The sequence below is a fragment of the Jaculus jaculus genome, chromosome 1 (genome assembly GCF_020740685.1).
Source record: "Jaculus jaculus isolate mJacJac1 chromosome 1, mJacJac1.mat.Y.cur, whole genome shotgun sequence".
Lineage (NCBI taxonomy): Eukaryota > Metazoa > Chordata > Mammalia > Rodentia > Dipodidae > Jaculus > Jaculus jaculus.
This window is the reverse complement of record NC_059102.1, coordinates 241,063,421-241,088,045: the sequence shown is the minus strand read 5'-3', so window position 1 is coordinate 241,088,045 and position 24,625 is coordinate 241,063,421. Positions and strand designations below refer to the sequence as shown.

Below are 24,625 nucleotides of genomic sequence, written 5' to 3'. Positions count from 1 at the left end.
AGAGATTTGGTGCTATTTTTTGCCTTTTGCTGCTATTTCTGCCTAGTGAGTGGTCATGGTTTCCCAGCCACTCAAATTGCCTCTTGTCTTCCCAGAACCTGCATTGCCACTTTGGGGACATTGCCAGGAAGGATTCTCATCCCACTTCACTTCCTTGAAGTCTCTTCTTGAAGAATTATGTGACTTTAGCACTTACCACTCATGCAAGGCCTGGGCACCTATGTCTCGTTAAGTGGGGAGAAGAAGCCAGAACACCTTGGAAATGGACAGAGACCCACTCCTGCCTGAGCCTCAGTCACTATCACTGTGGCCTGGATAGAGCTGGCTTGAGCTCTTGGGCAGCCCCAGGACCACATCGGGGCAGCGGGAGGGCACGGGAAGAGGCAAGGAGCAGCCCTGGGGAGGTGAGATGACTCGATCAGAGCGGCTGCTGGTGGCCTCCACTTACGCCTTTCTCTCCTGGTCCATCCTGTTGATCTGGCCCCCGACAAACACACGGATCTTGCATTTGCTCCATCTTTTCTTGCGGTGCAGGAGATAGGGGATGAGGAGGGTGAGGCCTGGCATGGAGAGTCCCCAGGAATCCAGAGGAGAAAACTCAGGATGGAGTTGTGTGGGTTCCCGCCCCACACTGTCCTGAGCAAGCCCCTCCCCTCTTGACTCCTACTCCCTACATGTATAAGAAAGAGGTCACTTGACTAAACCTACTTGCGATTACGCTTGGTTGATGCAATAGTTTTAGCTTTTTTTTTAATCATTCATTATCATCATTATTATTGTTATTTAGCTTTTCAAAATATATATATTGGTTTTTCGAGGGAGGGTCTCACTGTAGCCCAGGCTGACCTGGAATTCACTATGGAGTCTCAGGGTGGCCTTGAACTCACAGCAATCCTCCTCCCTCTGCCTCCCAAGTGCTGGGATTAAAGGCATGAGCCACCACACCCAGCTTCAAAAATATTTTTATTTATAAGCACAGAGAAAGAGAAAGAGAATGGGTACATCAGCTTCTTGCTACTGCAAACAAACTCCAGATGCATGCACCTGTTTGTGCATCTTAATATGTAGATGAGGCTGGACTTAAACTCCTGATCTTCTTGCCTCTGTTTCCCAAGTGCTGGCATTACATGTGTGTGCTACCACAGCACAGTGGTTTTAGATAAAGGAGCTAGCTAGCATTGTGTAATTGAGGATTATACATGAACATCTATAGGACTGGCATTTCTAGAAAACGGAACATTTGACCAGTGGGTGGGAGAGCTCCTCCCTCACTGCCATTTCTCCAAAGAGGCCAAGGCCCAAACACCATGTTATCAGTGTATAATCTACCATGCCCCTGTTTCCTTATTTGCAGAGGACATGGCATTAGGTTAGCCCATGTAGAGCTCTTGGTGTCAGGCATATATGCAGTAAGTGCTCAGCCTATGTTAGGCATCATTATTAGAGCAATGCTCCAGGATCTGCAGGAGACTCGTTTCTAAGACTGCCCCTCAGATGTTCAAATCAAGTTCTCTATAAAGCGGTGGAAGGTCTGTATAAAATCAACATGCATCCTCCCGTATCTTTTAGGCCATCTCATCCTTTCCGGAGTGCACATGCTGTGAGAATTGTTACTATGTTTGCTGCATAGGAAATAATGACAAGAAAAACATGTTCATACATGTGCAGTAAGACACAGTTTGGCTCTTCAATATTTTGTGATCCGTAATTAGCTGAGACTGAGAATGTGGAACCCACACCACTTGGAGGGCTGGAGGTGCTCTGTGAGGGCAAGGTGTGGTCTTTTCTGACTCCATCAAAGGCAAGCACATTTAAAAACAAGAGTCAGGTTTTAAGAAAACTAGAAGGACTGGAGAGATAGCTCATAGATTAAGGCATTTGGCTGCACAGCCTAATGACTTAGGTTCAATTCCCCAGTGCCCACCAGATGCACAAAGTGATGCATACATCTAGAGTTTGTCTGCAGAAGCTGGGGGCCCTGACGTGCCCATTCTCTTTGTCTCTATTCTTGCAAATAAGTACAAATGTTTTTTAAAAGAAAACTAGGAAAGATTATGATTCTACGAAGCAAAGACTATTCCTACACCTTCCTGGGCACTGATCCACAATTTAAGTCATGTGCCTGGGACTCCCGAGCTCCATCTACACAGAAGGTTCTGTCTTGTGCTGACCTCAGCTCCCCCACCCCAAAGTTTACCATTTTATATCTGAAACGCTGGAGGTCAGTGAGAGGGAGCCAGCCCTGTCTCAGCACGCCACGGTCTTAGTCCCCTTTGCTGGGCTCTGGGCCCCACCAGAGCCATAAAGGACAGGCAAGGAGATGCAGAGATGTGGAAGACAGACAGTGACAGATCTGAGGGGGCCTGACCTCCATCGTCAAAGAGCCAGTAGATGTCAATGGTCTTCTTGCCCTGCTCCGACTGGAAGATGGTGCTGGCCTGTTCCTCTCGTACCAGCGCCTCAGGGGCCACTGAAGGATGGGAGGCAGATTAGACTACGGCAGCACACTTGGTGCCTGGACCTGCCTGCAAGGAACCAGTTGCTCTTTGAGGTAAGTTGGCTATCTATCACCCGTGTGTGTGTGTGTGTGTGTGTGTGTGTGCACATGCGTGCATGTTGTTGGCAGCATCAGTCTGAGGCATCCTACAGACCTGGCCAGACACAGCTAACGACCCTTCTGGGCAGACTCTGATCCTCAGGTAGGTGGACCAGGAGCTGGGCCCTGGGCACACAGTCTAGGTGGCTTCCAGCTCCTCTCTCTCCAGATTCTGTGGGGCCCTGGGGAGCTATTGGGAGGGATCACTCTTCCATCTCAGGGATAGCCCTGTTCAAATGGAAGGGTTCCTTCCCTTGCTCTTTCTCCTTCCTCCTCAGAGACACCTCAGGATACCTGTACCTCCTGCCTATTACCCTGCCTCCTGGGGCCTCTGGGAATGAAAGGAACAGCAGCCTCTGCCCCTTGATGCATTTGGACGTGATCAAGAAGGGGTTTTGGAAAGGATGAAACTTGAGCCCAGGGACCCAAATTTTCCACCAGGCTGGCAACGTTTCATAGGAGTCCAGACCTTCCAGGTCCCCAGCCCAGTTATTAGGGCACCACTGTTGCAAGGAAAAGCCATGGGCCTTTGGTAAGTCTTCAAGTGACAGTGACCTGACACTATCATCCTCACAGGACAGAGCACCCTGATCCTCCAAGTGGATGGGGGGACTGACCTGTGCCAGACACAGATGGTCTGGCCCCACTGGTTCTGGCCCCCTTGCCGTCCTCTGCTGGGTCAAACACGGGATTAACTGAAAAATAGGGGAACACAGGCTGGAGAGATGGCTTAACGATTAAGGTACTTGCCTGCGAAGCCTAAGGCCCGATGTTCAACTCTCTAGATCCCACTTTAGCTAGATGCACAATGAGGCAAGTGCAAGGTCGCACATGTCCATTAGGTGGCGCAAGCATCTGACGTTCAGTTGCAATGGTTGAGGCCCATCTGGCACACCAATTCTCTCTCTCTTTCTCTAAATATATTTTTTTAAAGTAGGGGGACAGCTGGGCTGCAGGTACTTCCTCAGGGCATGCTGGGTTCTTTACCTCCTGGGACTCCCCTAAGACCAGAAGAAGGTCCCCACTCCTCCCACGGTTCCCACAGCCTCAAGTCACCTGGCCCCTGCTTCCCTCTGTCCTGGCCTCACACATGCCAGCCACACTGACTACCTCCCGTTTTCCCACAGGCCATGCTCATCCACATCTGGTGGACAGTATCCCACCTGAGCCACTCATTTCCCAGCCCTGTCTTCCTTAGCGGTGTTCTCTAACCACTGTACCCTGTGCCTCTCTCCTCAGAACACTTTGTTTAAGAGACTATGTTAATGGGCTGGAGAGACGGCTTAGTGGTTAAGGCACTTTTCAGCAATGCCAAAGGACCCAGGCTTTATTCTCTAGTGCCCACATAAAGCAGATGCACAAGGTGGCTCGTGCATCTGGAGTTCGTTTGCAGTGGCTAGAGGCCCAGGTGTGCCCATTCTCTCTCTCTTTCTCTCTCAAATAAATAAAATATTTTTTAAAGGCTTTAAAAAAGAGAAAGACTATGTTAAGCATCTGCTTTGTCCTTAGAGGGTTGGAACCCTTGAGTGGGGCAGAAGCATTGTTTGGTCCTGGCTGAGACCCAAACCTACAGCAGCAACAGGACCATAGTGACTAACTCTGTCACAGGGGTTGCATAGACATTTCTTGCTCAGCACCTGAGGGTCAGATATTCCCTCGGTCCCCAGGGACATCTTTAGCCTCTGCCTACAAGAAATAGAGTCTCATCTGCCTGTATGCAAGCTCTTCCCTCCACTTGTCTTCATGTGTTTCTTTCCCTATTCTGTTACTAATTCAGAGGCTGCATAGTCAAGCCTGACTCTCAGATGTAGGGCACATCCCTATCCTGTGCCTTACAGACAGCTTCGAGACCCAGCCATCCAGTTTCCACGGCCTTTGGGTGGGTGTTTTACTTTCTGGTGACTTTATGTGTGTGGGGTCCTCTGCCCTGGTTACCTTTCTTCTATCAGTCCCCCTTTTATACCTGATGGTGAGTCAGGGAGTTCTCAGTCCTCTTACTGCTCCCCAAATGGAAGCATGGCCTTGAACTGGTCTTGAACTGGTTTTTCCACTTGGAAACCTGATGAGCTCTAGGGAATCTTTAAGGGCTGATTTTAATGAGACTCTGACCTTTTATTCTTTACTAATTTTCTCCCTCTTCCCTCCACCCCATAAATAAACAGGCTTTTGACAGGAACCTGGCATGTGTACTCACTGTGTGCCTGCATCACCTCGGAAACATTGAGCCCCTCGCGCATCCTCATAACACACACACCGTAGTTGAAATCGAAGGCATCACTGAAAAGAGGAGGAGGAATCAGACTCCTGGTCCCAGAAACCTCGATCCTAGTATCTGGATCCATTATCTAATATTGGTTCAACTTCCTGTGGGCCTCAGTTTTCCCATGTGTAATTTGTCAACATAACTGGAGAGTCAGGCTTAGTGGTTAAGGCACCTGCCTGTGAAACCTAAGGACCCAGGTTCGATTCCCCAGTACCCACATAAACAAGATGAACAATATGGCACATGTGTCTAGAATTCATTTGGAGGCCCCGGCGTATCCATTCTCTCTATATATCTGCCTCTTCTCCCCGCCCTCTCTAATAAGTGAAATAAAATAAGAACTGCAGAGTTGCCTAGGACTCTAGAGGAAATCAAATGTAGCAATTACCTTTTCATTGCTGGGGAACAAAAAAACCCCACCTGACTAGAAGCAGCAGATGGGAAGAAAAGGTTTGTTTCAGTTTAGTTTTGAAGGGGAAGCTTTATCGTGCTGGAGGAAGCAACAGCAGAGAAGGGAACAGGCTCCCATTTTCATATATCCTCTGTAGGGCGGGAGCAGCGAGACTGAACTAGCCAGTGAACACCCAGTAGGGCTGGACTAATAAATCTCAAAAACCGGGCTGGAGGGACAGCTCAGCGGTTAGGGCACTGGCCTGTGTAGCCTAAGGACCCAGGTTCAATTCCCCATTACCCATGGAAAGCCAGATGCACAAGGTGGAATCTAGAGTTCATTTGCAGTGGCTGGAGGCCCTGGTGCACCATTCTCTCTCTCTCAAATAAATAAATAAAAATAAAAAGTATTTAAAAAAAAAATCTCAAAAACCACCTCAGCCACACACCTCCTCCAGCAAGGTTCCGTCTCCCAATGGCCCCAGCGGCTGAGGTTAAGTATGAGGCTTAATCACAAGCACTTGAGGCTATGGGGACAGTTTATATTCAAACCACCAAGCCAAGTCTGGCTGGGCTTCAAAGCATACTCTATCTTCCTAACCCTGTTGGATCCTGGTTATCTCTGCCCACAAGAGGTGGGGATGCACATTCTTTGCCATGCCAACCCTGACTTTGGGGGTGGGAAGTAGTCACACCGGTAAGGAAGTGAATAGCTATGATTAGGGTTGTACAGCTCAGATTATAAAGCTAAGGACAGACATCCACACAGGATGGTCTCCCTCATGAGATAGACTGCCTATATATGAAGGGTGTAAAAGACTAGAAGACTTCTGTCCCAAGAGTACATTTACTGCCTACAAAACCCAGGGTCCCATAAGTCTAATCCATCAAGCTAAGCTCAGTCCTTGAGACACCTTCACTTACACATTTCAGGGCTGTCTCGGAATGGTGCAGCCGGAGGGAGCCTGAGGACTAGGTTTTCTACCTTCTGTTGTCATTGTATTGGAAGCAGCGCGAATGACGGCTCTGAGCCACATAGTGTGTTAACAACAGACACAGGGTCTCAACACTTGGTCTCTCTCTCTCTCTCTCTCTCTTTTGGTATTTTCAGGTATGGTCTCACTCTAGCCCCACTGTATAATCTTTGGGTGGCCTTGAACTCACAGCGATCCACCTACCTCTGCCTCCTGAGTGCTGAGACTAAAGGCCTGCATCACCATGCTGGGATGTTGTTCGTTTCTTTCGTGTGTGCGCGTATGTGTGTGCACACATGTAGACACTAGGGGTCAGGCGTCTTCCTCAACTGACTTCTACCTCATGTTAGAAGGCAGGGTCTCCCTCACACTGGTTCAGCTTGACAAGCTGGCCAGCAAACCCTGGGGGTACTTCTATTTCTGCCTCACCAGCGCTGGGATCCCAGGCATGCGCACCACAACTAGCATTGCTCTGTGGACACTGGGGATCCAAACCCAGGTCTTCACGCTTGCACAGCAAGCTCTTCCCCTGCTGACCCGTGTGTGTCCCCAGCCCCCAGCCCTCTCTGCGGCATGAAGGCTGAAGAGCAAGTCAGACGGTGTTCTCGTTCTTGTTCTCGTTCTCCGCGCTGCAAGAAGTGGAACGCGGAATGGAGCAGGGCTTGGAGCCACTGCTGCAGCCCCCGTGGACTCGGGGGTCATCTTGGCCTGGTTCCCCTTCTCTGCTCAGCAGCATCACCTCGGAGCTCCTGAACTAGTTGTCTGAGGACCTTTGAGGCTTTTGCCTAAAATACCTCATTTTCAACTGCTTTGAAAAGCTGAAGGATCTGGGGACACAGAGCTCACACTCTGACGAGCCTAAGTGACAAGTGCCACCCAGCAGCTGCTCTCCCTAGTAAGCCGCAGTCCCCACTGCTCCCCACCTTCCCTAGCTTGCTTCACTCTGTCACCTGCCACCTCTCTTCTGACCTTGGTGTCCTTGACCCAAAGGTCAGGGTGGGAACACCCTCAGCCTTCGGCAAGTGGACTCAACCGGTCACAGTCCCCACTGCTTCCACTTTGGCCTCCCAAGGCCCAGATGACCCCAGAGGCCCAAACCAACAGCTCAAGGGTCACGCCCACCCGCGGCCATCACTCACTGCAGGATGCCGATGTAGTCTTCCACTGTGGCTGGGTGAGCAGACTGCCAGTTCTTCTTGAACCCGACCACCAGGATGTTGGGTTTCATTCTCCCCAGCCCTGCAGCCTGCCAGGGTGGGAGGGGTGGGGCTGGTCAGAGGGGTGAGGCTTTCAAGCCTCAGAGCCAGCAGGAGCTCTGTGGCTCTGTGACAGTGGGTTTCCCACTCCAGCCTTCCTTCCACCCAGGCTACAGGGGTACAGGAAATCTACCCACCCTTCAGTGTCCTGTACACCTGGATAAGCCATGAGAAGGTGAAAGTTACCTCTGTGGTTTCTCCATGCCTCCTGGGCCAAGGTCTTACTATCCCATTGGCTCTAGAATATCCCAGCCCTTTACTTCAACAATGTATTTCTCATAGCCTGGGACACATTTGGATGGCAAGCTTGCGGTATCAAGTATCTCACACTCTGCCTCTCTTTCTTTCTTTTCTGCCCCCCTCCGTCCTTCTCTTTTGTTGGTTTTGTGGTTTTGTTTTATTTTGGGGAGTTATTGAGACAGTATCTCACTATGTAGCCCAGGCTGGTGTCAAACTCTTTTTTAAAAATATTTTTATTGACAACTTCCATATTTAAAAACATTTTATTTATTAATTTGCAAAAAGAGAGGGAGAGGAAAAGGATGGGTGCACCAGGGCCTCCAGCTGCTGCAAACAAACTCCACATGAATGTGCAAATTTGTGCATCTGGTTCTACATGGGTACTAGGGAATCGAACCTGAGTCCTTAGGCTTTGTAGGCAAGTGCTTTATGAGCAATCTCTCCAGCCCTGGCCTCAAACTTAGTCCTTCTGCCTCCAGAGTGCAGAAATTAACGACATTTCTTGCCTGGATCTTGTCTTTTTATTGTTTAAAGATTCTTTTAAAAGTTTGGGAGGAGGCCCAGAAAGCCAAGCGCCACATGTTCTCTCTCATATGTGGATCCTAGCTACAGATGATTGGGTTTCTGCGTGAGAAGGAAAATACTTAGTAGCAGAGGCCAGTAAGTAAAAAAGGAGATATAAAGGGAAGAGAAAGGAAGGGAGGAGGGTACTTAATAGGTTGATATTATATATATGTAAGTATAATTGAGGTGGGGAGGTAATATGATGGAGAATGGAATTTCAAAGGATAAAGTGTGGGGGGGAATTACCATGGGATATTTTTTTATAATCATGGAAAATGTTAATAAAAATTAAAAAAAAAGTTTGGGGGGAGATCAATAAAATTAACCATTTTAAAGTGTATAATTCAAGATAAATACATGCAATTTAAAAATGGGGGTCGCCAGGCGTGGTGGTGCACGCCTTTAATCCCAGCACTCAGGAGGCAGGGGTAGGAGGATTGCCATGAGTTCGAGGCCAGCCTGAGACTACATAGTGAATTCCAGGTCAGCCTGGGCCAGAGCGAGACCCTACCTCAAAAAAAAAAAAAAAATAAAATAAAAATAAATAAAAATGGGGGTCTTGGGGGGACTGGAGAGATAGCTTAGCAGTTAAGACACTTGCCTGTAAAGTCTAGGGACCCAGGTTTTATTCCCCAGGACCCACATAAGCCAGATGCACAAGGTAGTGCATGAGTCTGGAATTCGTTTGCAGCGGCTGAAGACCCTGGCATGCCCATTCTCTCCCTGCCCCCCCTCCATCTTTCTCTCAAATAAAAGGCAAAATTTAAAAAGGGGAGTCTTGGGATGGAGAGATGGCTTAGTGGTTAAGGCGCTTGCCTACAAAGCTGAAGGACCCAGGTTTGATTCCCCAGGACCTGTGTAAGCCTGATGCACAAGATGGCGCATGTGTCTGGAGTGTGTTTGCAGCAGCTGGAGGCCTGAGTGCCCATTTTTTCCCTATTTGCCTTTCTCTATATATATAATAAATAAAAATTAATATTTAGAGGGGCTGCTAGGGAGATGGCTCAGTGAATAAGGAAGGTGCTTCTCCTACAGTATAAGTACCCGAGTTTGCATCTCCAGAACACATTTAAGGACAGACACTGGGGCACATGCATGTGTAATCCCAGCATGCCTACAGTGAGAAGGGAGGCTGAGACAGGTGAATCCCCCAGAAGCACACACACATTATACACACATGCACACCAAAAGAAAAAAGGAATCAAGCTGGATGTGGTGGTACATGCCTGCTTAAGAAATGGTTGAAACTACTGAAAAGATTTTCTGATGTTGACTCAGAAGTACAACTTGTTTCTACCTCCATGCAGCTCACTTTACACATGAAAAGACTGAGCAGTAAATTCATTGCCCAATAACCTTAACCCAAGCCATAGTCAAACACCCCCAGGCGGTGTCTACATCTGCAAACATTTATCAAACTTTACACTTTCTGGCTTTCACTTTCATTATGCAAATTATATCAGAAAATAAAGCAGGGTTGGAGTTCATGGGGTACAGGGTTTGTAATCCCAGCTCCTCAGAAAGCTGAGGCAGAAGGATTGCAAATTCAAGATCAGCCTAGGCTACAGGGTAAATTCAAAGTTAGCTTGGGCAACTGAGACCCACAAACAAACAAACAAACAAACAAACAAACAAACAAACAGGAAAAAGAAGGTTGAGCTGTAGCCCAGTGGTAGACACTTGCCTAGCAGGCATAGAGTAATGGACTCAATCTCTGACTAGCAAAAATAAAAATAAAATAACAACAAAACCAGGAATTGGCCAAGATCATATAAGCCTCACAGGCTTCCAGGGGTCCTTAGAACTGAGAACATTCCCTAAATCAGCACGTTTTGAAACACAAGAAAGTGGGAGTCTCCTGTTGTAGTCAAGTGGCCCTAAACTAGACTCCCAGGACCTTGGGCCTTCTATGTAAGCTGTCCCATCAAGTAATGACTTGCAAAGAAAGACAGGCAGTGTACCTGCATGAGAATCTGGACGCCACTGCGGAGGTCCTCGGCAATGACGTCAGAGTAGAAGGCCTTGATCTTCCTCTTGTTGAGCCATTTGGTGTGCCCGCTGGCAATGAGCCGGAGCTCGGGCATCCTCTGCTTGCGGGGACCCTGTGGGTGAGGGGACAGGCGGCATCAGGGGCTACTTTTGCCATCTAGCCTGATTCAGCCCCTCTCCAGTGTTGGAGGCTGCCTGCATGTTTGACAGATAGGGGGCACCCATCTGCTTTTACAGACTAAGTGAGGGAAAGAAGGGGAGGAAAGCCAGGCTTGTCCATGATTCTAGGACTTGGCAGGTAGGGGTAGGAGGGCCAGGAGTTCAAAGTCATCCTTGGCTAGTCTGGGCTCCATGAGACCTTGTCTCAAGAAAGAGAGAGAGAGAAGGAGGAGGATAAGAACAGAAGAAGAGGGAAAGGGAGAGACGGGGAGAAAGAGAAAGGGGTCATGAGGAAGATAAAAGAGTCAGGCAAGAGGCAGGGCAGTGGACACCCTGAAAGGGGATCTGGGCCTCATGAAACCTGGCCAGGCTCTGCTGGCTCCACATTCCCTGGGTGAACATCACTCAGGTGGTGCTGGGGTGCGGGCAGCCCTGTCCACCCCAGGAAGCACTCACAACGAGGACATGGCCGCAGATCATCAGGCTGAGGTTCTGGGTAAAGGTGCTCACAAAGTCCACCAGGGCTGGGCGGAAGTTGGGGGGGCCTGTGAGCACCAGGCACTGGGGGCTGGGAAGAAAGACAGGGCATGAAGTGTCAGGAGAGCGCCCAGAGGGTCAGCAAGCTAAAGGCAGGCACCCCTGGACTTCGGCCACCTTCCACATCACCCTGGATCTCAATGGCCACGGGTAAGGTTGCACGCTCTGGGACTCATCTTCTCAGCTGTGACTTAAGGGCTCTTTCAGCTTTTTATTGATGGCAATGACACTAGTTTTCCTTGTCCCTACTGCTCAGGCCACCAGACACAGGACAGGCTTATCACTGTCAGCATCCTAGGATTCTGGTCATGAGAATTACAACAACTCTAAATGGAAAGTGAGGCACAGAGAGAAATTCCTCCCTTGTGTTGTTCCCATTGGTCAATGTCAAATTTAGTTCCCTGATAGCTGGGAGGAGCTCAGATCCTCTTAACCTTTCTCAGTGGTGCCGAGCCCAGCTTGGTTCTGTTGGGGCTGGGGGGGGGGGGTCATAGCTGGATTCAGGATCCTAGGTGGGCCCAGAAACCCTGCTCACCGGTAGTTCTTGATGTGGTCTTCCACTTCATTAAGGCCCACGGAGTAGCTCAGGGCCAGGTTATAGGAGCCAGCCTGCACTGAGGAGCCCCAGTTCACCTCTGACAGCACGTGTTGGAGGAGGAACAAGATTCAAAATTAACGAAATCAAGCAGTCATGCTGGGGAGGAGGGAATGTCGGCTTTCGCTAGGGTACAAGCTACTTTGGGAGCAGGGACTGTGGCAGATGGACAGCTCATGGCTCTTTTCCTAATATGTGTAGGGCTAGGACCAACTGCGATATGATCACCTAACTCAAGTTATGCATCAAGGTGTTCAACTCCACAGCTCTTATCCCATCTAACCAGCAGACTTGCACAATGACAAGGAGGGCCAAGTTCGAATGTAGAGTTCTAGGGTCCTGCCCTCAGGTTAATGTCCCCCAGGACCCTCATTCCATGCCGGTAGATGCTTGCGCTCAGGGCTCAGGTATATCCACCCTCACACAGCCCCCTTGGCCACCCTCAGGCCTGGGTGGTACACCAGTAGAAGGTCCCTGTTGGAAGTTCCAGAGCCCTAAGGGTCTGACGTGGAGGCCTGCCGCTAAGTGCTTACATCCCTTTGAGCACCTAGCCAGGGGGGCAGGGTGGAGGCCCGCCTGGGCCGCAGGAAGTACAGGGCAGACAGAGGTTGGGCTCCATCTGGGCTGAGGGTCTGGCCCACATGCATACACTGGGAGAGGGTTACTGAGCCCATGAGGACTTGGGGGCCTGAGCTCACACACCTGGCTTCTTGTAGATCACATAGAGCAGAAGGAAGAGGACGACTCCGATGGCGATGAGGGCCGCCCACCAGGTGAGCAGAAACATGATGACCACCGAGATCACCGCCCCGAACAGCGCCGCCCACTTGCTGTAGTATCGGAAGGAGGGTCTCCACCCTGGGCAGGGCCGGGTCAGTGGGCATGCCACACTCAGAAGTCTCCTCCAGGGCCAGAGCTATAGCAGCAGGCATGCCTCCTTGCCCAGAACTGGAACTCCAAGGGCCCCACATGTCTTAACTCCTGGGGCAGAGCCTGGAAGCTCTGGGGAGGATCACACCCTTGCCTGGCTGGCCTTTCACCATGGTGACAAGCTGCACTAGGGAGGCAGCATCCAGTCCTGGCCAAACATGGCCACTGGACCTTCAACATCAGCAAGGGTGCCAGATCCCAAGGTTTCTATGGAGCCCAAGGGATGAGGTGGAAGGGGAAAACATGATTCTGCCTGTTTCTGTGCCAGGCCAGAGCCACCACTAGTGACCACTGTCCCCTGGCACACGTATTCTATGTGAAAGGGTAATAGAAAAAAATCTTCCTAGCCAGGTGTGGTGGCACACACCCAGGATCCCAGCACTGAGAAGGCTGAAGCAGGAGAATCACAATGAATGGCCTATAAAGTGAGTTCCAGGTCAACCTGGGCTAGAGTGAAACCCTGCCTCAGAAAGAAAAGAACAAGAAAAAGACTTCCTCAAATCTCTTTATTGTCACCTGCCGGGCTTCCATCTTAACAGTTGAACTCTGACTGCTGGAATGTGAACAGGCCCCTGGACCTGGGCAGTGTGCACTGGTTTTGGTTTTTGTTGCTGTTTTGTTTTGTTTTTCAAGGTAGGGTTTTGTTCTAGTCCAGGCTAACCTGGAATTCACTATGTAGTCTCAGGGTAGCCTCAAAATCATGGTGATCTTCCTGCCTCTGCCTCCCAAGTGCTGGGATTAAAGGCATGTGCCTTCATGCCCGGTTTATTTGTTATTTTTTTTCAGTGGGTTTTGTTTTTTGTTTTTTGAGGTAGAGTCTCATTGTAGCTCAGGCTGGCCTCGAACTCTGGGCAATCCTTCTACCCCTGCCTCCCGAGTGCTGGTATTAAAGGCATACGCCACCATGACCGGCTTAGTGTTCGGTTTTATTTATTTAATGCCTTTGTTGACACAGGGTCTTGCTATATAGTCTAGGTTGGTCTGTATGTACATATATATATATATATATATATATATATATATTATTTATTTGAGAGAGAGAGAGACAGAGACAGACAGGCAGATAGGATGAGCACACCAGGGCCTTCAAACACCACAAACGAACTCCAGACACATGCACCACCTCGTGCATCTGGCTTACGTGGGTCCTGGAGAATTGAACCTGGGTCCTTTGGCTTTGCAGGCAAATGCCTTAACTGCTAAGCCATCCCTCCAGCCCAGGCTGGTCTGTTTTTTGTTTTTAGTTTTTCAAGTTAGAGTCTTGTCCTAGCCCAGACTGACCTATTCACTCTGTAGTTCCAGGCTGACCTCAAACTAACCAGATACTCCTACCTCCTCTGCTTCCCAAGTGCTTGGATTAAAGGATTGCAGCACCATGACTGGCTAGGAGTTTTGTTGTGTTGTGTTTTATTTTGGCAAATTCTTCCCTTTTGGAAGCCTGACTCCTGAAAAGCTGGAAAGGGACAAAGTAGAATCACTTCTAACTAAGCAATGCATGAACTCCAGCCATAGGCACGTTGCTTGGTAACGAACGTAAAGAATGGCACATCTTGTCAGTGTGTGGACATAGTTTCAAAACAAGGGGTGGCACTGGAATGCCCATCTCCACCAAAGCCTTCCCCTCCCTACCCTTCCCAGCCACCCTCTCCCATGGCCACGGTGGGCTCTGGTCTGCTCACCAGGGGAGTTGGTGACGGAGGCGTGAAAGCAGCTGAAGTTGATGAGGGCGTAGGAGCACAGGAAGAAGTTGGAAATGATGGGGGCGATGGTGTTGAGCTCAGCTTCAGGGACCCAGGGAGAGAAGGGGCATCCTGTTGGGTGACTGCCGTGGAGCTACCTGGTACCCACAATTAAAAGGCAAGGGCTCCCAGGAAGGCCCCCAAGACTCTGTTAGCTCAAACTTCTCATCTGTGAAGGGGCTCCTTCCTCTTATAAAAGGGACAGTGTGCTGGAGTGATGGCTTGCTGGTTAAGGTGCTTGCCTGTGATGCCTAACAACCCAGGTTCAAGTCCCCAGTACCTACGTAAGCCAGATACACAAAAGAGAGAGCGTCTTGTGAAAATACACTGCCAGCTTTTAAGACAATAGAAGGAGTGAACCCTCAGCCTATGAGGTTATCAACAACAGTGGTTGTGACACTTTTTGACCACAAGTTATTGTAAGGAATGTATCCGTTGATGTGACCCCAGACTTTTTTGCAGTCCCATTTACAACACCTCATTTCTTCCCCACTGTGCCTGCCCCCGCTCTCCAAGATAAACTTGTGCATGTTAATGTTTGTCTTTGGATCCCTGGACACCGTACAACAAAATATGAGCCTCTTTTGTGCCGGATCTACCTACACATAATCTCACTGAGTGGCCCTAGTCAAAAGCCACCCAGAGAAAAAGACACCAACCCCACAGTGGTCTATGTAGGGAATGGGTCTGGGCCCTGGCAGGGATGGCAGGAGTGGGTCCAGAGAGGGCAAACCTGACTCAATGTATGCAAGCCCTGCGTCTGGCCCTGTCACCTCTTCATGTGGTATAAGACTCAGTATCTGGGAGCTTTTCAGACTTAGGGCAAATCTCACGGGTTGGTGACTGGAAGAGCCAGCCTGAGCAACAGGGATTTGCCCATGGCAGAAAGGAGCCTGTGAATTTTGGGAGGGTCCCCTGCAGCCTCAACAATCCTGTTCTCTTCCCAGTGAGTTCTACTCCCTTGGCTGAATTAATTAGGACAGAGTAGCTGTTGCACCTGTGTGGGCGTGTATTCATACCCTTGCTCTCTCCCTGCCTACCTGTGACACGCCTGCTATGCACATCACTCCTGTGTTGCAAATGCGGAAACAGGCTCAGAGAAGTGACTTATCGACAGGCACACAAGAGGCATATGGCAAAGCCAGGAGATAAGGACAGTGCTCCTAATTAATTAGCCAGGCACTCTCTCCTGGGGCTTCTCCTAGTAAAGCCTCTGTGTGTGTGTGTGTGTGTGTGTGTGTGTGTTTGGTGGTAAGAGGTTGACTTTGTCTAGTTTATACACCTGTGAAGATATTGACCCAACTATTTGTATCAGCTCCCAAGAAGGGACCTGACAGCTTGCCTCATCTCCAGAGGTGTCTGGGGGTGGGATACGGGGTGGGCCATGTCCCAGCCACCAGGATATTACACTGTCAAGCCAAGGAAGACAGGTAAGGACCTTCTAGCAACAGAATGGCCCACTGCTTGGTGTGGCTAGGGAGCTGCGCTGTCTGGAGGTGCTAAAGGGTTTCGTGGCCTTCCAAAGGCCCTTGAGGCAGGGCCCTGCCCATTTGAGAGTTGCTCTCTGGGGTTGGGGTGTAGCTTGGTGGCAGACTATGTGTCTAGCCAGGCCTGGATTCTGTCCCCAGCACACAAAACAAGCATTATTCGCTGAGTACCCACTGCCAGCAGGCCTGGCTGAATGAACTGGAACAAGAGGAGCTGGCCCCTCCAAGTGGCTGGGGCAGGGGCCTCTTACCAATGATAATGAAGGCCACAGCGATGGCATAGGCCAGCAGGTAGCCACGCACAGGCTCCTTGTTCTTGCCGTAGCCTTTGCCGAAGAAGCCGATCAGAGGATACAGCTGGTCCTCACACAGGCACTGTGGGAAGCAGACACCCCGCTCAGCCCCAGCCTGGAACCTGCCACCTCCCTGCCCTGGGGGCCGGTTGTGTTCTCACTACGATGTGGCCCTCTCCCTGACCTCAGCAGCTCCCTGGTTCTGGTTCTGCTAAGTGGGGCAAGTCCCAGCCCCCGCTCCCCATGGCGCTGATGTGAAGACAGAAGGAGGAGGCCAATGGTGTCCTTTGAGCGTTGACTGCTGGGACTGCAGACAGGCTGCGGGGTCTCAGGTGGGAGCTTGGGGCCTCCCACAGGAAGGTCGATGCTTTCTTCAAAAGCTTGCCAGCCTACCTCCTGTCCCTTTTATCCAGACTCCTGTCACATCACCCCTGGGAGTTCTCAGCAGTCCCCAGGATCCTTCCTACCTGGCCCTTCCAAGCACAACGCTCGACCCTCAGTAGTCCCTTCGTGCGGCCTCACCTGGAAGACCTTGGCAGCAGAGACGAGGCAGGCCAGGGCAGAGGAGAGAGTGGCCCCGAAAATGCCGGCCGTGATCAGGGGCGCGAAGGCTGACACCATGCTCATGGTCTGTGGGGGTGCAGGGGCTGAACTGGAAGCCCCGTGGAGCATAGGTCTGGGTCCCGACGCTTCTGTTGGAGGGAAGCCTCACCTGGGGACCCGGAGCCCGCTCACAGGCAGAGATGAGTGCCCAGTCTCATCTGAGCTAAGAAGCCTGTCCCTAGGCCTGGGGCAAGGCTCTCTACAGTGGCCGCCTCCTCCTCCCGCGCCTGCCCAGCCCTGAATGGCCTCCAGCAGGGTCCTGGTACCTGATAGTAGTTGATGAGGCCATAGCGGCAGCTGTGCTGTTGGGCACACTTGGTGAAGTTCCAGCCATAGCCACAGGCCAGTCCCTCACAGGCTCCGGAGCCAGAAGTCACAGTGTCATTCACATCCCCAGATGCATCGCGCACCACACAGGAGCCTGAGAGGAGGAGGAAGGTGTGTGTTGGGGGGTGGGGGGCAGGAAGGACTCTTCCCTCTTTCTCTTCCTTACTGTCGTGGTTTCCTTCGCATTGCTGGGACAAAGCACCTGACCAAAAGCAGCTGATGGGAGGAAAGGTTTTATTTTGACTTATAATCTCAAGGGGAAGCTTCATGAAGGCTGGGGAAAGCATGGCACAAGCAGAGGCTGGCTGTCACCTCTGCCACAGCAGGTAGAAATCAACAGCAGGAGAGTGAGCCCGGCTCTGGCAAGGAGGAGCTGGCTATAGCACCCCAAAACTCACCCCTAACAACACACCTCCTCCAGCAAGACTCCGCCTCCCAAATTGCCACCAACTACAGAAAACACATGAGTTTATGGGGAATATCTGATTCAAACCACCACACATTACTCTGCCCTGCTCTCCCCACTTCCAAAATGCTGGCCTCCTCTACAGAGGGCGAGTCGCTGTGGGCATGTCGGCTCTTCCTTGTCATATAACAATAATAATGGTAATAGCCACATGAACACATTTTTGAGGTACTTGATAACGAGCAGGGTGATTTTTATTGCTGCCCCCTTTTAACAAAGGCAGAGAGTTCAAGTGACCTGTCCAGTGTCTTCTCCAAGCAGTAACCTGGCTCTCAAGGCCTGTGTGGCTATGAGCAAGATCAGGTCCCTTGGCTACCTGAGAATCTCAGTCCAAGGCAGGAATTAGCAGCTTAGGCCTGCATTCAAGCCTAGTTCTGCAGCTCAGGGGCTATAAAACCTTTGAGCAGTTCACTCAGCCTCTGAGTCCTCAATTCCTACAAAAGGGAGAAAATGACAGCGTCCAGATTAAATGTGACGCACGGCACAAGGGATGGGCAGTGGCCAGCCAGTTGCTAAGAGCTTCGCCTTCATGCTCCCAGAGGAAGAGTGTGGCTTCCCTACAAGATCTTCAGGACTGGATCCTGAGCATCTGAGGACAGCACAGGGGCCTGGTCTTCATCACAATGAAGATGCTCTGGTCACAGGCGAAATGACATGTGCCCCAGAAGCAGGGGTCAAGGGTTCACTCCCCCGGGGCAACTGTGTTCTTCCCACTCAGCTGTCCCGTTAGGGTCCAGCTCTGCCCTGTGGTCCTCTCCACTGCCGCTTCAAGAAGGACTTGGATTCCTGTATTACCCCCACCAGCTGGGCTGGCCACTCACCAATGGTGGCCGAGATGGCGAGGTAGGAGATTGTGGTCCAGAATATGGCCATGAGCGTTCCCTTGGGAATGGCCACAGCAGGGTCCTGTGGGAGACACGGGGTGTTCAGGCAGCCTGTGGGCCTCCTTTGGGCCTCTGTGTCTTGGTGCAGGCCAGGATGGTCAGCAGCCCTGACCTTGGCCCCAGAGAGCCCTGTCTAGAACTGAAAGGAAGGTGTCCTGTGATTAAAGAGCCTCAGGAGATATGAATGACCCTAGTCACAGACCTAAGGCCTTGGAAGTCTGTTGTGGTAACCCCAATAACAACTCTGTACCTGCCCCCTGAGGACTCCTTGCAGGCTAGGAGGGAAGGACTAGCAGCAGGCCACTCTCATTTGTAAGTGGGGTGACAGCAAGATGCCTGCACTGTCACAAAATGAACCAGTCCAAACCAAGTTCCCAGGCATGAACCCTGCTCAGTGTCAGCCTTTGTGACACATGAAATCATGCACTGATTAGTGGGTCTGGATCCAGGAGAATAAAGACAAGACGTGCCCCAAATGTTCTCTTTCTGCTCCAAGGCAGAATGCTCTACTGAGATTTCCCCTCAGAGTAATGACACATCTCCCCCATTACATGTTCCTTCCTCTAAGTACTTCCCCAAATGTCACTTCCTCAGATGTGGCCTGTGCAGCCCCACCCAGCCAGCGGGAAAATGGAGGGTGGCACACTGTGAGGCAGGAAGGTTCTTGAAGCCTTCGGTACCTCTGGCCCTGACCCACCAAGTTCCACAGCCTCAGGCTCCAGGGGCTGCTGGGAGCAGCCACACAGGCTGGAATGTTTACATCAAGTCCAAGAGCGGCTCTCCTCCCCTCCCCCAGCCCTTGACCTCAACCAAGAGGAGAAGACCAAGTCAGCCATGAGCAGGGCATCTGTACCCATCTGGGCCAGCCCTGCTCACTGCCCAGTCAGCAGGGAACCCCGCAGACCAGAGCTGAGTCATAGTATGTAGGGCGGGCCGCAGACTGCAGAGAGATGGGAACAGAGGTGTAGAGAGGAGGGGGGCTAGGCTCTTAGGGGTCCTAGGTCTGCTGGGATCTCTGCTTTGGGGACCCTATGGCCCTGACCCAGCCAAACCTGCCCAACAACCTGGGTTGTACAGAGGGAGTTCCTGACCCCCAAGGCTAACAAGGCCAAGACTGCCTTCCACCCAACTCTAATGAATTAAGTATTGCCCCCACAATCCATGTCCCTCAGAACCTCAAAATATGCCCTTATTTGGAAACAGGGTCCTTGGAGGCATAACAAATAAGGATGAGGTCATGCTGGAGCTGAGGACCTGGTGGTGTTTTGAGAAGAGGAGGTTGACAAAAATGAGAAAAGGTCATTGGTTAGAGTGACAACAGAGATCACAGTGATGAGCTTCAGCCAAGGGCGACAGTGTCTGGAGTCACCACAGCCAGGAGGAAGCCAGAGAGGACCCGTCTTCTACTTTCAGAGGGACATGGTCCTGATGTCAACTCCTTGGCTGGGGGTTTTCAGACTCCTGAGCTGGGAGAAATTTTGTTGTTGTTGTTGCCTTAAACCCTCCAATTTGTGTGACTTTGCAGCCCCAGGAAGAACACCCCAGCCCTGAGGCCCCACATTGGTCTGAGATCTGGAGGCCGTCTCACAAGACAGGCCATCCTCCCTAGCTGTGTGCTCTGAGGAAGGACCTTTAACATCTCTGAGCTTCAGTCCCCCCATAGGACCTGGAAGATCCCTATACATGGGGCTGTTAGGGATGAGGTCAGTGCTCTACTTGCAGCATGCCCTGGGCCACCACAAAAAATATCTGAAGAGCCAAAAAGTGGCTGTCGTTAAATGAGCCTTGCATCTTGGCTTCTCTCCACCCACGTGGCTCTGAGCCAGCTCCTGCACCTTTGTGTGTGGGCTTGCTTGTCTGCATGCTGAGAAACAGGACAGTGATGTCACTTAGTTCTTAGCACATCCCCTGTGCCTGGCACTATCTAAATACTTTATGTAGACATAGCTCCCTCGCCCCTCACCCCTGCCCTGCAAGGTGAGGGCTGTATTGTAGGGAAGCTAAGGCTCAGGGAGATTTTTTTTTTTTTTTTTTGAGGTAGGGTTTCACTCTAGCTCAGGCTGACCTGGAATTCACTATGTGACCTGGAATTCAGGGTGGCCTCAAACTCATGGCAATCCTCCTACCGCTGTCTCCCGAGTGCTGGGATTAAAGGCGTGCACCACCTCTCCCGGCTCCCAGGGAGATTTTTTTAAAAAATATTTTTTGTCCATTTTTTATTTATTTATTTGAGAGTGACAGACACAGAGAGAAAGACAGATAGAGGGAGAGAGAGAGAATGGGCATGTCAGGGCCTCCAGCCACTGCAAACAAACTCCAGACACAGGCGCCCCCTTGTGCATCTGACTAACGTGGGACCTGGGGAACCGAGCCTCGAACCAGGGTCCTTAGGCTTCACAGGCAAGCGCTTAACCGCTAAGCCATCTCTCCAGCCCCCCAGGGAGATTTTTAAGGACTTGCCCTAAGTCTCTCCGGGGGGGCTGAGCCTGACACACAGCCCCACAGAAGTGGTAGAGCCTCGTTGAGGCTTTTTAAGGGGCTGAACAAAGGCAAGGCCTCATCCACTCTCAGCTAAACTGCTGGCCCTGCTGCCTGAGCACTGGGAGCAGGAGCCTGATTAGGTAGTGGTGACAATTAAGAGGGCTCAGAGAGGGACCGGGCTGATTGAAAGCAATCTAGGCCTACAGGGAAGTCAGGGCAGGCATTCCAGAAGAGTAGGTAAGCACCCCAGTGTGAACCCCAGGCCTAGCCCTCTAGAGCAGGCTGTTTTCCATAATATCTTCAGGCACAACTTTTTGACTGGTTGAGTTTTTGTTTGTTTTCTGGTTCGGTTTGATTGGTTTGGTGAGGCAAGGTCTCATGTGGCTTAGGCTGACCTCAAACTGTACATAACTGAGGATGACCCTGAACTCCTGCCTCAGCCACCCAAGAGCTGGGGTTATAGACATGAACCACCACTCCTGGCTTGCCCAATTCTTAGTTCACGTGAGAAGCAACATTAAGGAGCAGCTTCTAGTGGGAGGATTCTGGGGTCGGGGTCAGCTCTGAGTTTCCAGCACAGTACCAGGCTCTCTGCTGGTCACCCTCTCTGACACACCACCATCTTCTTGGTTCCTGCTGTTGACAAGGGCTCCCCCAGTGTCTCACCTTTCAAAGCCCAATCCCACTCTCACCCAAAGTTCTGCTGGAACCTGTGCCATTCTGAGCCTGTCCTACCCCACTGCACAGCCCACCTGTGACACTTCTGCATTGACACTCCGGTTCTCCATCAATCAAAAAACATACCAACCTCCTCCATGTAGACCAGCTGATAGAAAGCTGGAAGAAGCCATTCTACTTGTAGTTCAATGGGAGAAAGAGATACCACCACTGAAGATACTCAACAGTGGACACTGCAAGCCTTATAATTGGCCAGCCAGTCCAAATGAGCCAACGGCTGCAATAGTGGCATGTCTGTCAACTGCCCTCCAATTGGACTGGAGGCCCGCTCCATGAGGGGAAAAACACATCCCTGATACTGAAAACTTAAAAGAGGGGTAGTCATGAGCCCTAGAGGTGTAACACCTGCTGATGTCTGGAAAAATTTATATTCTATGCTTATCAAACTGCCCAGCAAGCACTTCTCTTAATATTTATACCCTTATATTAACGCTACTCTCACTTTGGGTAGAGAATCTTCTCTTTTCAGATGGCAGTGACCTTGGGATGACTCAGAAGGTATTACAGTGCTGGGAAGAAGTGACTAGAGTACTGTGTAACATCTCAATCACACCTTCCAAGGCTCAGGGTCTATTGCGGAAGAGGTGGCAGAAAGAATGTAAGAGCCAAAGGAAGGGTAAGACTCCTTTCAACGTGCTCCCTCCAGACATAAAATGGCCTGGATATCCATGACCTCATAGTGCCTAACACTACCTACACAAGACCTTCATAAGCGGAGGAAAAGACCACGACATCACAATAAAAGAGAGACTGAATGAGATGGGGAGGGGATATGATGGAGAATGGAATTTCAAAGGGGAAAGTGGGGGGGGCGAGGGAGGGTATTACCATGGGATACTTTTTATAATCATGGAAATGTTAATAAAAAATTGAGAAAAAAATAAAAAAATTAAAAATAAAAAACATAACAAGCACCTAGCTTGTGTCAGACTCTACGCTGGGAATGGGGACACAGAAACATGGGGTTGACATTGTTATTCTGGGAGCACCATGACCAATGGAAGATCAGGCAGCAGTGTCAGGGGAGGAATGTGAAAGAGGCACAAAGCCCTTTGGGAGATAAACAAACAAGGACAGTGCATGCTCATGTCCCTCAAAGGCCTGAGAGTGTCTTGGGCAAACCAGGAGGTCCTCTGAGCAGAGCAGAGGTCCTGGGGAAGGTGGCCAGGTTCGGGTATGAAGCTGGAAGGTGGGCTAGAGTCCTGAATGCCAACCCAAGCTGCTGCAATGTCTAAGACAATGGAAAGCCGGGGACATCAGCCATACCTGGGTGAGTCTTCCCTTAGGCTGAGGGTCCCAGAAAATAGGAGGCAACTAGCTCATTGTGGGATGTCCTGCCAGGCTGAGATCATAGCTGGTATCGAGCGGGAGCTTCAGAGTGGAATAGAAGGGAATTGACGGGCTGGAAGCTCAGCTTCCAGTCTCTGAACCAAACTGGGGAGCCAGCTATTCACCTAGAACAGGGGACAAGGTTGTGCCCCCAGCCCTCGGCAGTGCCATGTGCTCTGCTCACCTTGAGGTCCCCAGAGATGTTGGCCCCTGCCAGGATGCCGGTGGCTGAGGGGAAGAAGATGGAAAACATTCCAAAGAAGCTGCCATCAACACCTCTCCAGTCAGGCACCAAGTTCTGGACAAAAATGTCCCCTGGAAAACCAACGTCTAAGTCAGGGACATCTAGAGGGGTTGGCCTCCTGGCTAGGCCCAGAACCCAGTCAAGCCAGTGGTCAGATCCTCTGGCGCCCTCTGGCCGTGAAAGATGGTAGACTTTGGTCCTGGGCCCACTTAATGGGCCAGACACAGGAACAAGCTGTTCTCATCCACAAAGCCACAGTCAAAGCCTGACTTGCACTTACCATGGTAACTGAAGAAACCTTTGGAGGCCTTGTCTTCGGATGCAGGGATTAGCGTCCCCACCAAGTAGTTGGCAAAGGAGACCATGATGACGAGGAAGAATAGCACCTGGGCCTGTGGGCAAAGCACCCAGAGATCAGATTATGGCTCCATGCCCTCAGGGAGCCTATACTTACATACTTGTTCACTTATGACTTTGGGCAGTGAGCTGTGCCTTAGGAGTTGGGACTAGAGCAGGGAACAAGTTGGCCAGGGTTTCTTGTCTTGCTGATAAATAGCAAACCAGGTGAGTGAGCACAGGGGGTGATGGTGAGAGTCTCCATTAGCGTAGGGGGGAGGCTGGGGAAGTGTTTTTCTGGAGGCAACGTTTGAGCAGTCACATAAAGGCGGAGGATGAGTGAGCCGTAGTCTAGGGACTGGACTGCCGGGAGGTCAGCATCTTGGGGGGTGGGGCTGGAGAGCAACAGGAAGAGGCAGCAGAGCCAGGCCCCACCCAAGTCAAAAAGCTCCCTTCTTGCCCAGTTCTGTCCCCAGCAGCTCTTCTTCCCCTATTTCACAGCATGAAACCTCTGACATGGAGCTGGATACAAGCTTCAAATAAACATCACATTTCTAGCCTCCCTTGCAATTAAGTGTGCCCATGAGACCAAGTTCTGGGCAGTGGCGTGTGAGGCGGCGTGCTAGGTTCACGTTCTAGCTTTCACATGGAAGAGAGGGAAGGGAATCCCTTCTTTTGGTTTACCCTTCTTCCTTTTCTTCCGCCTGAACCTGACATGAAGACAGTGGCCGTTATAGACCAATGGACAAGGGACTCCCTCTAGGGATGGAAGAAGTCACAAGATAGAAGTCTGGGGGTCCAACCTCCCCAGAGAAGACACTGTGCTGGCCCTGGACCATGCTCCCCTCCCCCAAGACAGTTATCTGAGAGATGAGCAGTTTGCCTTACTTAGGGTCTGTTGACATAGCAACAAAACTTAATACTAGGGCTGGAGAGATGGCTTAGCAGTTAAGGGATGTGCCTACAAAACCAAAGGATTCCGGTTCAATTCTCCAGGACCCACATAAGCAGATGCACAAGGGGGTACATGCATCTGGAGTTCATTTGCAGTGACTGGAGGCCCTGGTGCATCATTTTTTCTCTCTCTCTCACTCTCACTCTCTGCCCCTTTCTCTCTCAAATAAATAAATAAAATGTGTTTTTTTTTTTATAAAAAACAAACTTTAATCCTAGCGGATACCCCTAAAAGGAGGCAGAACCAGCCC

General features: G+C 50.8%; 1 protein-coding gene across 3 annotated transcripts in view; it reads right to left on the bottom strand.

Annotated features, from left to right (window-relative positions):
* Positions 1-24,625, bottom strand: part of Slc12a3 (solute carrier family 12 member 3) — a 47,107-nt gene that overhangs the window by 15,831 nt on the left and 6,651 nt on the right. For 2 of the 3 annotated variants that reach the window (XM_004670735.2, XM_004670736.2), the window contains exons 7-22: positions 23,365-23,476; positions 23,025-23,155; positions 18,230-18,314; positions 16,882-17,036; positions 16,535-16,642; positions 15,971-16,094; positions 14,173-14,274; positions 12,266-12,421; positions 11,504-11,603; positions 10,888-10,999; positions 10,245-10,385; positions 7,363-7,469; positions 4,791-4,873; positions 3,214-3,291; positions 2,369-2,470; positions 449-560 (exon numbers count right to left, since the gene is read on the bottom strand). In XM_004670735.2, coding sequence (XP_004670792.1) covers positions 449-560; positions 2,369-2,470; positions 3,214-3,291; positions 4,791-4,873; positions 7,363-7,469; positions 10,245-10,385; positions 10,888-10,999; positions 11,504-11,603; positions 12,266-12,421; positions 14,173-14,274; positions 15,971-16,094; positions 16,535-16,642; positions 16,882-17,036; positions 18,230-18,314; positions 23,025-23,155; positions 23,365-23,476 — 1,808 coding nt within the window. The remainder of the gene's footprint in view (positions 1-448; positions 561-2,368; positions 2,471-3,213; positions 3,292-4,790; positions 4,874-7,362; positions 7,470-10,244; positions 10,386-10,887; positions 11,000-11,503; positions 11,604-12,265; positions 12,422-14,172; positions 14,275-15,970; positions 16,095-16,534; positions 16,643-16,881; positions 17,037-18,229; positions 18,315-23,024; positions 23,156-23,364; positions 23,477-24,625) is intronic. The other variant, XM_045141878.1, reaches the window with a different exon arrangement.